This window comes from Pogona vitticeps, chromosome 1 (genome assembly GCF_051106095.1).
Source record: "Pogona vitticeps strain Pit_001003342236 chromosome 1, PviZW2.1, whole genome shotgun sequence".
In the NCBI taxonomy this organism is placed as follows: Eukaryota; Metazoa; Chordata; class Lepidosauria; order Squamata; family Agamidae; genus Pogona; species Pogona vitticeps.
The window spans coordinates 72,057,660-72,071,135 of NC_135783.1; the positions used below are offsets into that span (position 1 = coordinate 72,057,660).

The 13,476-nt window shown below is 41.8% G+C and overlaps 1 protein-coding gene across 1 annotated transcript in view; it reads left to right on the forward strand.

Moving 5' to 3' along the window:
- The first annotated feature begins 817 nt into the window (after positions 1-817).
- IPCEF1 (interaction protein for cytohesin exchange factors 1) overlaps positions 818-13,476 on the forward strand; it is a 62,455-nt gene continuing 49,796 nt past the window's right edge. The window contains exon 1 of the mRNA XM_072995091.2: positions 818-1,365. Coding sequence (XP_072851192.2) covers positions 1,314-1,365 — 52 coding nt within the window. The 5' untranslated portion in view covers positions 818-1,313. The remainder of the gene's footprint in view (positions 1,366-13,476) is intronic.

The window sequence follows — 13,476 nt, forward strand, 5'->3', positions numbered from 1 at the left end:
TTGCTTCCTTGGTACATTTCAGTAAGAAACAGGTTGTTTTCCAATAAATAAAAGCATATAAATCTCCTATGCACATTTACTTGGTTGTAAGGCCCCTTTAATTTACTTATATCTCTGAATAATTAAACAGTTCAAAGGGCTGTACCATAATTCTAAGCAAAGGCAATGAGGAATTAATCTTTTGAAAAGACTATAATTCTCATTCTTGTTTAAGAGCACTTTTCAGGAACTTTAAGAGTCATAGCAAGTATCTACCTCAGTAGAATACTATGCACCTTCTCCCAGTTCCTCTGGATAGCCTCAGCAAAGTTCCAGAAGATGGTAATAGAACACTTGTTTCTCAGACATCCATTAAGATTATAATATTGCCATGTTATTTCTGCAGGAAAAAAGTATGTTCATGACTTATCAAACAGTAAAAATTGTGTTATGGTATTTTTACATAAATTTGTATTGTTGCATCCCCCCCACCTGGTCCGGTTCCTCCCTGTGAAGTTCTGCTGCTTTCAGTGTATTCTTTGCAGGCAAGCTATATCCAGAACTGCAAAAGTTATCCAGGAGACATACACCTGTACAACTATGTACGTATGCACAATGCCAGTCATAGATCTGTGACTAACTAGTTAAACATATTTCAGGGCAGTGAGGTGCTCGTTTCTCACAAAACAGGGAAAAACAATGACTGCATATTTTGCCTTATATTTTTGCTTCTACAGAAGCTAGAGAGTTGCTTTTCAAAACAAATGAGAACTTGGCTAGCTCATGGTCCAAACAGGCACCAGGTGACATGTCTAGAATCAGGGCAAAACATGAGTAAAGGGGTGATATGGCAACCCTAGTTTCACGCCACCACTGAGCCATGAAATACTGTGGCTGCCCTTGGAGCATTCACTGTCTCCTAATCTGAACAACTGTATGATGTTGGAGAAGGCACCCTTGACAGGCCTAGGGGAATGCCGGGATAGAACTAAATAATAATTGAGTGGGAAACATCCTTTCATTGAAATGAAGCCAGGATTGTAAACTTAAAGGTCTAAAATGTGACATATAAATGGACACAAGCCATTAATACAAGCTTTGTAGATGCAGAAACCACTTCCTTTCAGATAGCTGAGAGAGATCTTTCAACAATGATGCATGACTACAATAGCAAAACAGAAAATTAGAGAAGCAAGAAAGGAACTTCCCCAAATTTCAAATGTGTGGGATGGATTATACTATGTGCTGTGGAATTATGGACATTTATCCAGCTACCTAGCAGTTGTAAGACAGAGCAAGCTAAACCTCAAACAGAGAAGAAAACGTTTTTTTCCATGAGCTGCACTAACATGGAAGGTGGCCGCCCCCACAAAAAAGGATTATCGTGTAAGTAAGATTTTGTGTTTGTTGGAGTTGGAAATTAACATTGCGGTAAAATTGTGTTTTTTTTCCTGCTAAACTATTCAGTATGTGCAACGATAGGAGGAGCAAATATTCCTATTTTCATTTTTGATGCAACCTTGAAGATTGTTACGGCTTTTGACCAGAGAGGGCAAATGTTATGATTTGGACTACAATTCCTAGAATACCTGAGCCAGCATGGCTAGTGGCCATCAGAAGGGAGGGTATTGTGTGCATTGTAGTCTCTGAAAGGTCAATTCTCCTATCAGTGCTTTTAACAGAACACAGGAAAGTTATTTTTTGGAACTATCCTAACACCCAGAATCCAAGCTATCTAGGGAGATTTAGAGCACTGTAGTCCAAAAAAGTAACTTTTCATTTTAAATCCCATTGACACCAATGGAATGTAAGCAACCGCACAGAAATTGAAGCAATCTGTGCAGGTTTGGCATCGAAAGCAACACAAAGGCATGACACGGAACAGCAATGATAGATCTGGGCTGCAATGGTAGAGCGGGAACAAGTTGAATAGAACTTTGCTCTGATGAGAGTTCACCCATGCCCAGAATCAGCTACTGTCTGTTATTCAACAGGCTCTTTCTCTGTTTTCTGAAATAGACTGTTGATATTTAGTTGGACCAAGAACTGTGCCTTGCATTTAGTGAAGCACAAAGCCATATTTGTGTGTCCTTCTGTTAAGCTCACGGAGGAAAAAGGCAAGTGACTGGAGTAAAATAGGGCTTCTTTTTTTCTGGCTCCATATTTGTTTTACTGCAAAATGCTATGACTGCATTGGACCTGTGCATGTGCACATCCATATTAGTATTTTTGGGTTCTTCCCTTCTTTCTCAAGAGGTGAAGAAATTAAAACAAAGCAAGAAAATGCATATGATAAAGATGCCCATCAGGGAACTTGCTTGTGGGAAGACAGCAAAGATGGCACCAGCCTGGTCTTCTGTTGGAGGGAGTTCCAGAGTCTGTGAGCAGAAACAGAGAAGGCTTTCTCCTGTGTCCCCACCAAATGCACCTGTGATGGTGGTGGGGCCAAGAGAAAGTCTCATGGCCTATTGTTATTCTGATTAAATAAAAGCCATTGAATTTCTTGATTTATGGCTCTACAGATGTTGCTTGACTGCAAGTCATATCATTATTCAGCTTTAGCTATGCTGGCCAAGGTAGATGGGAGTTTGTAGGCTGAAAACATCCAAAAGGCCACAAATTGTGCATTCCTTCAGTTAAAGCCCATGACAATCATTATTATCATAAGAGCAACAAAGGAACTTGGAGCATGGAGTAAATCCAACTGACCTCTGCAATTTTCTTCTGAGTAAACATGCCTGGGACTGCACTGTGCAGTTGTTTTATGCATATAGAATTCATTTAAAACATATGCACTATTGCACATAAACCCTTTCATATTATGAACAGTAACTTGTATAATGGGGCTGACCTTTGTGTCTATGTGCACGTGTAGGCTGGAAACTGAGGAGGGCTTTTAAAAAAGCTACATTTATGGACTACAATTCCCAAAATCCCAGAGTCAGAACATGCTGGCAGAGGAGTTCTAGCAATGGAGGTCCAAAGAAGGTTGCATCCCTGCAAGTTTGTGTAAGATCTGAAACAAAACCAGCTGGAGCCAAATCAAATGTAAATCCTGGCACCTACTGATACAGAAGATAAGGAAGCATGGATCTCCTTCTCCTTATTTCTTCCCATCACCACCACCAGCAGCAGATCCTCCTAGGTGCTCAGCCCCTGTAATACCATTGAGGACTTGCTATGACTGCATTGGACCTGTGCACGTGCACATCCATATGCACCCATCTATGTGAAAATTAGCCATGTGTTTCCACACTCCTTTTAAAAACAGCAAAATATGTAGTGATAGAAACTGTAGCATTTCCAAACTTTTTCCTGAAAGGTTCTTGCACTTCCAGTGGTCACCAAGAAGGGAGATGCCCAGCAAGCACAGTTTCTGACAGAGCTAATCTTAATGAATGCCCACAGAATTTCTAGTGCCCGTACAACTTTTAATGGCATGAAACTGGTAGGGGGAAAGGGAGCACACAATAAGTATCAGGCTACAGTAGGATTTTCATTCTACCTACCTTGTGCTAAACATGTTCTGCAAACTAGAGGAAGAACCTACAGAGATCCTAACTGATTCTATTAAATGGACACAGATTTTTTTAAAAGGTGGTGCTTGGTGGCAAGAAATGATGTGCAGGGGATGAGTCAGTGCCGTGGCCTACTTATAAGGTGAATAGCCACTCCTGGAAGCTTCCAGGAGCCATGGTTCACCTTTTTTGCTAGAAAAAGATAAGTTGTTAGCCAGAAAAACAGCCTATGTTACTTAGTTATGTGTTGTCAAGTTGGAACCAACTTATAGTGACCCTAATAAGGCTTTCAAGGTAAATGAAAATTTAAGGAGTGGCTTTGCCTGTCCCACACTCCCAGAGACTTGCCATGCCTGGGTGGGGATTCAAACCCTGCTCTCCAGATTCCTAGTCCATTAATCTCTTCACTACGCCTCACTAGGTATGCAAAAAAAAAAAAAAAATAGGAAAAAGAAAAAAGAAAAAAGAAAAGGAAAAGAAAAAAGGCTTAGGGGATCTTATACAACCCCACAGTCTGATTTTTTCTACTGCTGCTATAAAAAGGCATTGACTACATAGGATCCTTCCTAACTGACTCAATGCAGCCCCATCCGGGAGCATATGGAAAAGGCTGCAGGTAAGAGTTGCAAAGCTTTGGGTGAAGGCTGATTTAGATTAAGAGTGTTATACAGGATAATGAATATTGTGTGCCAAACAGAACTTGTCCTTTGCTTCCCAACAGCTTAAAAGAAACATTTCTCTCAGATTCACATCACTACTGTTCTACTCATTCAGAAATGTAGACACACCTTAATATTAAAACATCCTGGGAAGCCTTCGCGAATACATCCTGGGATGTCCCTAACACAAAGTTTAGGAAAGCTAATTTTTTTTGTACTGCAGTTTGCTGACTGGGGCATACCAGGAGATGAACTCTTCTATCTCTGCTGTAGCATATGAAGATCATCAGAAATCCTGAGGCTCTATTTTATTGCTTTACTTCTGCCATAACTAATCTTCTTCCTGTACTTTTTGCTCCAGAGGCTGAATGCCATAGCTGTACTGTCAATGCAATATCACACACTCTTATTGCAATCAGTTAGATGTAATAACATTTAAATGGGGCAGGTATAGTTGAGCTGGTCCTACCATTAGGCAGTGAGGTGACTGCCCTAGGTCACCAGATGTTGACTTTTATAAAGGTACAACAAATTGTTGATTATTTGAATTGCTGCTTTTTACTGCCATGAATAGGTAGAGGTATTGGTTGGATTTTCTGCCTCCAGCACCAAATAGCTTGGTTGTCTTCAAGTGTTAAGCAACTTGACTTGAGGGTACATGTTTCTGTTCTGCTTCAGGGAGCTACATACACATACATTGTAGCCTTGACTTCAAAACAAGGGTCTGGATATGATTAATGTACATAGAGAGATCTTGAGGCAGGCAATGAGAACAGGAAATCTAATCTTCCATTTTTTCTATATATAGTAAATGCTTCAAAGATAAGCACATAATGGCTTATATAAATATATTTAAAATGTGTTTGGTAGGCACATATTTTCAATATGCTGTCATGATAAGAACCACATGTCGAGCCTGAAAAATGATGTGAAACTATGTCAAGAACTTGCCCGTAAGTAAAAGTTATAGGCAGTGTGTGTGTGTGTGTAAATATTTAGCTGAAAGAATGGCCACATGAGAACTACTTCAGAATGATCCTGGAGACAGGAAGCCACAAATTACAGCTCTGAAATTTACCATGCTTGTATGTCTACATAAATAAAACCAAGTGGAAAGTCTGAAAAAAAAAAAAGAATACAAATAGGGACGGCAGATCACTGAGAATAATGATGTAAAAACAATTTCCTTGGCTCAGATCAGAGGGCTTAAGATTATTTAAAACCTGGAAACACAATCTGGGAATAAACAACCATCCTAGGATTAGATGAAAGACTGAAATGATTTAGGGCTTGTTCACAAGAGCCTTTTATTCATGTGAGCAGTCACAACAACCTGTGGGAATGTGGAAAACTGTTGATCGTATATATGTGGATATCCAGATCAGTAATGCCCAGGACTGTGGTGACTCTTTTCTTCTGCACCAGTCACAAATAGAGCAATTGTTCTTGGCAATATACCCAGTTGCCTGATTCAACAATATCAAGAGTGGTCCTTGGGCTTGCAGAAGAGACTTTTGCAAGCAGAAGTCAGGCAATACACCTTCAGCCACCTTCACATGATTATAAACTACATTATGTCATCCATGTAACTGGGCTCTGAGTTGAGCTGCGTTAGAGGTACAGTACATGGCAGTTTGGAATTGGATTGAACACAGCAGAAGAGAAAATGGAAAATTCCTGCTCATACTCAGAATTAGTGGGACCTGATGTGGGTTTGCAGAGATGTAGAGAAGCTGCCTTGGCAAACAGCTCAACTTGCTGTCTAGAGATTTTCTGCCTGTAGGAAAATAAAGAAGGAATGCATGTTTGTCTCCACTTTTTCTCTGCTTTAAAGTTTTTACAGCAAACATTACCGAAAACAACAAAAAAACAAACAAACCCATGTAAGTTTCTAGCACTCTCTCATGCAACAAAAGCAAAGCCTGTAGCAGTGCCTTTGCAACACCTCACTGTTTTGGGAAATGTGTTTTTGTGTTTGACAATATATTCTGACTTTGTCATTTGTGAATAAGTGAGAAGAAAGTTCCCCATGCTATTCTTGTAAGCAGTTCTTGTAAGGCCATTTCTTCTTTCTGTCATTCACCATTTCTCTTCCCTTGTGTGCAATTTGTATTTTCCCCTTACAGTTCTGCTGTATGTATAACTGACAATATCTGTGAGAAAAATTCCAAAAGTAAGATTAGCCTTGTGTGAACAGGTTGTTCATGAGAATTACTTGTTAAAACTTCATAATATCCAATGGCTGAAGGTTTCATTACGTATGGTAGAGGAGGCTCTTGAAGCCTTTTGACTTTAGAAAAATCAGTATTTAAAGGGGCCCAGGATATGCCCCTCCCATGTTTGTTCCTCCTTTTCTCCTGTTCTATCCCATAATTCAAAATAAATTCAAAATTCTACAGGCTTCATGTAGAGGCTAATGAATAATGCTTCTGTGTAGCAGTGATCCACATAGAGCCCTTAATACTTTAAACAGATGACCTTGTGTTTCCCTCTGATTATGTGGAAATTACCTCATCTGATTTCACATATTCTTCATGCTAGTGTGATGGTGCCCACAGGGACAAATTTTGACATGTAGTTTCCTTCCTTCCTTCCTTCCTTCCTTCCTTCCTTCCTTCCTTCCTTCCTTCCTTCCTTCCTTCCTTCCTTCCTTCCTTCCTTCCTTCCTTCCTTCCTTCCTTCCTTCCTTCCTTTACAGTGGTGCCTCGCTAGACAATTACCTCGCAAAACAGTTAATTCACAAGATGATGGGTTTTTGCGAGCGCTATAGTGCTTTGCAAAATGGTTTTCCTTATGGGTGATTTTCGCTAGATGATGTTTTGGTCCATGCTTCACAAGACTTTTTTTGGGGGGGGGGGGGACGGTTTTTCGCAAGACAACGATTTTGACAGCTGGGTCCATGCTCCGCAAAACATTTTTTTCGGGACGGTTTTTCGCAAGACAGCGATTTTGACAGCTTTGCAAAATGGTTTTCCTATGAGTGATTTTTGCAAGACATTTCCCCCCCATCAGAACACATTAAATAGATTTCAATGCATTCCAGTGGGGAACCGCATTTCACAAGATGATGTTTTCATAAGACAGCGATTTTTGTGGAATGAATTAACATCGTCTTGCGAGGCACCACCATACTTTAATTTACTTTCCTCCTCCACCCTTTCCCTGTTCCCTCCCCTCTCCCCCCTTCCTTCCTTCCTTGGTTTCCTCTCAGGAGATGAGCTGAAGTCCCAAGGAACTGCAGTGCTTCCTTGGGTCTCCAGCCAAGCAGAAAAAAATCAGGCCAAGCAGTACTGAGTGACAAAAAGGCTTGATTTTTTATTTGTGTGTGACTAAGGTGGTTCCAAAGCCTTGGCACCCATCTCCACCTTTGGGCCATTATATTTGAAGCAAAGCAGAGTGTAGAAAAAAAAGCTTTATGTTGCACAAGTCTTGGCATGAGAGGTACAGGGTGTAGGGAAAAAAACTCCAGTTTCATAAAGTACTGTAGATAAAGCCACATGAGATGTAAATTACAGTACAAATGGCCCAACCACTGCACTTGCTGAGTTTTTGTAGTTTTTGGCTGTTAAATATTCTCCCATCACCAGCTGATTCCTGCCTTATTACTTGGTTGGCAGTTTTGGCCGCCTTCCTAATCATTGCCTGCCTGCCTGCCCGCCCATCTCTATGATATCAAAGAGGCTGGCATCTGTAGTGCTACAGCATCTACAGGAAGAGCCACCTTGGGTCCCAGTTTGGGAGAAAGGCAGGATGTAAACCAACCAGCCAATCAACCAAAATAAAATCAAGTAAATGAAAAGTAATTCCAATAAAACCTCATCCATAAAAGATAATAGCAAAGCACTACAAAACCAAAACCATATAAAAATACGTCAGAGTCCACAACATTCTCGAGAAAACAGAGATGGAAATGGATGTTTATACAACTATTGGGAAAACATTACAGTGAGATTGGCAAGTATCTTATTTGAAGGCATTCCTAAGCAGGAAAGGCTTTACCATGTAGTGACAGGAGGCAAACTCAGCTTTCCTCAGGAGAGCGTTCCAAAGCCAAGGCACTAATCCCAATGAAGTGGACCATCAGACTGAATGGGAAGATAAGAAAGCCTTCCATGATTAGGACTGCAGCTCTAATGGCCCTACCTGAAATCCCAAGAATTGGGTCTCCAGGTGGGGTGACAGATCTTGAGGTAGTAGATAAGTAAAAGTAAGTGTGTGTGATGGCTGGATACAGAAAAGTGTGTGTCTATAAACAGTGATTTTAAATTTTCAATATCTCCTCCACCCTTTGCCTCTAGCAAGCACCAAAGGTCACTTGCTCCATGAGAAGGTTTTTATAGGTCTTGTGCTTACTTCGTTAGCAACTCTGCCATGTCTCTGTGACATCATAAGGATACCCCCCTGTGAGATCATAAGGGCCTGGTGACATTGTAGGTCTTGCTCCTTGGTCTCATTATTTGATCCTGAGGTCTCAGGGAAAGGCAGGCTGCTTAACTGGAAACTCTCCCTGTAATGATCCATACAAACAGACAAGTTCATATAGGCACTCCTGTGTGGAATTATACTGTTGACTAGAGATGCTCGAACCAAACCACAAAGCGGGAAAACCCACAGACTGGGCTGGTTCATGGTTCCCATTTTGCCGAAATGAAACACTGAACTTTTCTCCCCTTGGCGCTTCACTTAGTTTGGCAAAAGGGAATGCCCACCCAAACCCATTCCCATGCGCTTTACTTAAAATTGTAATAATAATAATAACCTTTGGACCAGAGATGGAGACGAACCACCAAAACAGTGGTTTGTCCTGGTTTGTCGTTCATCAAAGTTGATGAACCACGAATTTCTTGCCCATGAACTGATGAACCACAAATCAGGGCTATCTTTTTAAAAAAAATCTGAATCTCCCTACCCCTACAGCCTGTCCCCCTGCCCTGTTTCCTCCCTACCTTGGCTACTGCTGCTGTTCATGCCTGTCACTCATACCACCGCCACTGCCCACGTTGCTGCCTGTGTAGCTCCTGCTGCCATCACCAGCCTGAAGCTGTGGCATTTGCTATTGGCCACTAGTGCCCACCACTGCTGTGGCTTGCCATAAGGGAAACCATGCCATCCTTTGCAAAGATGGCAACTGCAGCTTCCCTGCCATAAGGAAAGCCACAGCTGTCACCTTTGCAAAGTGCAGCCCATTTCCCTTATGGCAGGCTGCTCTTTGCTATGCTGGTGGTGGGGACCGGAGGCTGAGGCAGTGTGGGCAGTGGTGGTGTGGATGGCAGTGGCCAAGGGAGAGAGGGGAAGGGGGCCAGCGATAGGGGTGGGGGCTGTGGGGGGGCTGTATGCCTATGGACCTACCGTTCAGCTGTTTGGTGGGCCCCTAGACAGAGTGGGAAGGCCATAGGCTAGCCTTCCCTCGCTGCCCATGGGAGACAAATAAAAATGGAGAAATATTCATCTCTTCATATTCATCAGGGTCTCTGGAATGGACAAATATGAAAGGACAAATATTAAATGAACCAGCGATATTTAATGAATATTGCAATTCATTTTTAATACATTCCTGTATCTGCTTTGGACTGCAGAGCTGGAAGGGGCCCTATGGATCATCAAGTCCAGCTCCTCTCAAGGAGGCACAATTGGGAATCAAATTTCCAACCTCTCAAGCTTCACAGCCAGAGACTTAAGCCCACTGAGCAGCAGTTCTACAGTTGCATGACAAACCTCCTGAGGTATAGTCATTCATTTTCTATGCACTCTGTAGGGCAGAAATAGTGCAAGTCACACTCAGATTCATTTGTTTACTCTTTTCAAACCAGTTAAAACTAGTGGACTCTTGAACAATCTTCCTGCACTTTGATGTCTGCCTCATGGACATTAGGTTGATAACATGCTTATTACAGACAGATAGACTAGATGTAAACAAGGCTTTTGAGTTCATTCATGCAGATAGTAAGTGCTTCAGGAGAAGTTATTTATGTGTGCACTTGCCGGAGGTTCCCCTTACAATCAATTCTGAATGCCAGGAATGCATGAAGTAAAGAAGAAAAATTTTGCAGACTTTCTGAACACCTTCAGAATGTATTTCTTTCACCACTAAACAGTCTTGCAACCAAGTTGCCATAAATCAGAACTTGAAGAGTTTGCTTTGTGAGCGTACCCATTTTACTTTAAATATGCTTGTATCCTTTGCACAGTTCTTGGATTAAAGAGGTCCTTTCCTTTTAGTTCTGGCTCCCTTACTTCCCATTCTTGGATGGCTCTGAAGGTTATCAATGTGGTTAAAATTGGAAGATGGGGAATGGCGGCAAGTCTCTTAACAAAAGAACACCGAAACATACTTGATCCAATGGCTACATGTCAGGTAAAGGTAAAGGTAAAGGTTCCCCTTGACATTTTTTTTTGTCCAGTCGTGTCTGACTCTAGGGGGCGGTGCTCATCCCGCTCTTCAAGCCATAGAGCCAGCGTTTTGTCCGAAGACAATCTTTCCGTGGTCACATGGCCAGTGTGATTTAGACACGGAACGCTGTTTACCTTCCCACCGAGGTGGTCCCTAATTATCTACTCGCATTTGCATGCTTTCGAACCGCTAGGTTGGCGGGAGCTGGGACAAGCGACGGGTGCTCATTCCGTTGCATGGATTCGATCTTACAACTGCCGGATCTTCTGACCCTGCAGCACAGGCTTCTGCGGTTTAGCCCACAGCGCCACCACGTCCCTTACATGTCAGACTTGGCCCCAAATAAATTCTCCAAGTAAATTTCAAATGGTTCTTTCTTAATCACAGCAGTAAACAGACCTTTTGGTACTTTTACAGTTTCAAGGATGAATCAGAAGCTTTACCTAAGCATGTCATTAGAAGAGGAAAACACATTAGCATTCCAGCCATGCAATCCTCCCCAACCTTGTGCCTGAACAACCAGAAAGTGAACTAAGTCTCTGTCTAATTCTTGGAGACCAAAGGTAAAACAGTACAAGCTGATTTCCAGGTGACCAGGGCTCAGAAAAGCTCATGGGATTATGCTCAGAACTGCTTTCAGCACTTAAGGGATTGCCACTTTGTATGACAAGCTTCCTATACTGCCCAGATCAAAACTTAGTATGGGTGCGATCTGCGGTTTCCACTTCTGCTTGTCCTCCCATTCAAGGTAGGGAGCTCCATGGTCCTCCAGAAAGCCCTTGGTTGTGCCCAGAGTATGGACAGTCTGCTTTATTATTATTATTATTATTATTATTATTATTATTATTATTATTATTATTATTATTATTATTATTATTATTATTATTATTATTATTATTATTATTATTATTATTATTATTATTATTATTGACAACATCTCCCCCAATCCACCAATCAATACAGTTGCTGACCATGTTGGCTGGGTGAGTCTTAGAGCTGTAGTGTGATAAATCCTAGCTTTTTCAAGTTCTGGTTGCATCCATGTCCTCTGGTCTAGTGTCTACTTTAGAATGATAAGGATATTCTTTCTCCAAGAGTTCTCCCTTAGGCTTTTTGTCTAAGAGCCAGTGCCTTGATGGTTGGCACTGCTTCTGTCATCTCACAGTTTATAAAAAAAGGTGGGATGGGGGAAGGAGAGAAGGAACCCTAGACTTTTAGCAGTGAAAACCTGCTGTTTGCTCCACTATGCCTAGTAACTGGATGGACATGTGTTTGAGAAGGTCTCTCTTCGCCCTTTTCTACGCTGCTGAGAAGCCTTTCCTCTTCCTCCTACCCCTAAATTTCTCCAGATGGATACAATGGGTTGCCAGAGGCAGTCCAAATGAAGGGATAGGCAAAGTGGGACTAGCAGGTTACATGCATCCTGGAAGGCCATTGTTGCCATTTTTAAAAAACTTTTTTTAAAATTTCTTTTTCTACTCCTGCAATTGGCCAAGAATATCAATTCTGCTGTGAAATGGAACACAGTCCTCCCCTCATCCTTCAATGCTCCTTCATGAAGAAGTAGAATTCTGGAAACAGGAAGTGGCTTTTTCTGGAAACAGAAAGCCCTTGTGTGTGTATGTGTGTGTTTGTATTTTGGGGCTACTGTAGCCCATGGTGGTTCTGAGGATGGAAATCTGGCTCCTTTTCAAACCTCAGAAATCCCCCACTCCTGCTGTAAAGAGATGGAAATGAATGATATTTAGGCACTTATGATGATGTCTCTTCTCTTCTCTTCTCTTCTCTTCTCTTCTCTTCTCTTCTCTTCTCTTCTCTTCTCTTCTCTTCTCTTCTCTTCTCTTCTCTTCTCTTCTCTTCTCTTCTCTTCTCTTCTCTTCTCTTCTCTTCTCTTCTCTTCACCTCCTCAGCCTACCTATTCTTGCAGCTTTTTATCTTGTTGTCCCCCTCAGACCTTTACCAAGGTGCTCAAACCCAACCTGTCTGATTGTTGTAGGTTTTTCAGGCTCTTTGGCCGTGTTCTGAAGGTTGTTCTTCCTAACATTTCACCAGTCTCTGTGGCCGGCATCTTCAGAAGACAGGAGTCAAAACTCTGTCTGTGCTCTGGTGTAGTTTTGTGGGATAGTAGAATTCTGGAAACAAGAAGTGGCTTTCTGGAAACAGAACACATCTACTTATCCTTGTTGCAGCTGTGGATGGTGTCTGCAGCTGGACTGAGCAGTTGGCCAATGGCAAACACTGTGACTGTCCAGATCATGACAGTACTGTCTCTGGCAGTCTCAGCTCACCAGTTCTGTTTCTGAGGGACAGGTATGAGCCAATCTGGCAAAACCCTGCACTGTTTTATAAGGAATTAGATTTCATCATTTTAAAGAGCTAGTCTAATCTTTAAAGTCTATGATGGTTTAGGATGAGGATATATATTCAATCCCATAATCATGCTCATATGCTAAGTCCAAACTCAGGGGTTCTTTTCAAGGTCCCACCATTAGGATAAGCAGGGGTCATGTGAAGGACCTTCTCAGAGTCGGGTTCAAATCTTTGGAGCCTCTTTTCAGTGGGTCTCAGCTTTGTCCTTTCTACACTGACCATGAGGGGAGCCTCAAAAACCCTTGCCTGGATTGCTATCAAAAGCTTAAGCTGGCAGAGGATCTTTGTGAACGAATTCTGGACATCTTATCTGATGCAATCACCTTTAATCTGTATTGTGTCTCAAGTGTCTTCTGTATGTTGCTTTGGTAAGACATAGTCCTAAAAAGCAGCTTTAGTATAAGAAAGAAAGAAAGTGCTCTCTGCCTTTCCCCCCACAAACTGAACATCCTCCAGAATCTTTATGTTTTAGGAAGTAAGTGCCTGGGTCAAGGTTGTTAACTTATCTCCTTGATTTCTGCACATCAGGCAGCTCTTGAAGGCAAAGGAGTGTAGCAAG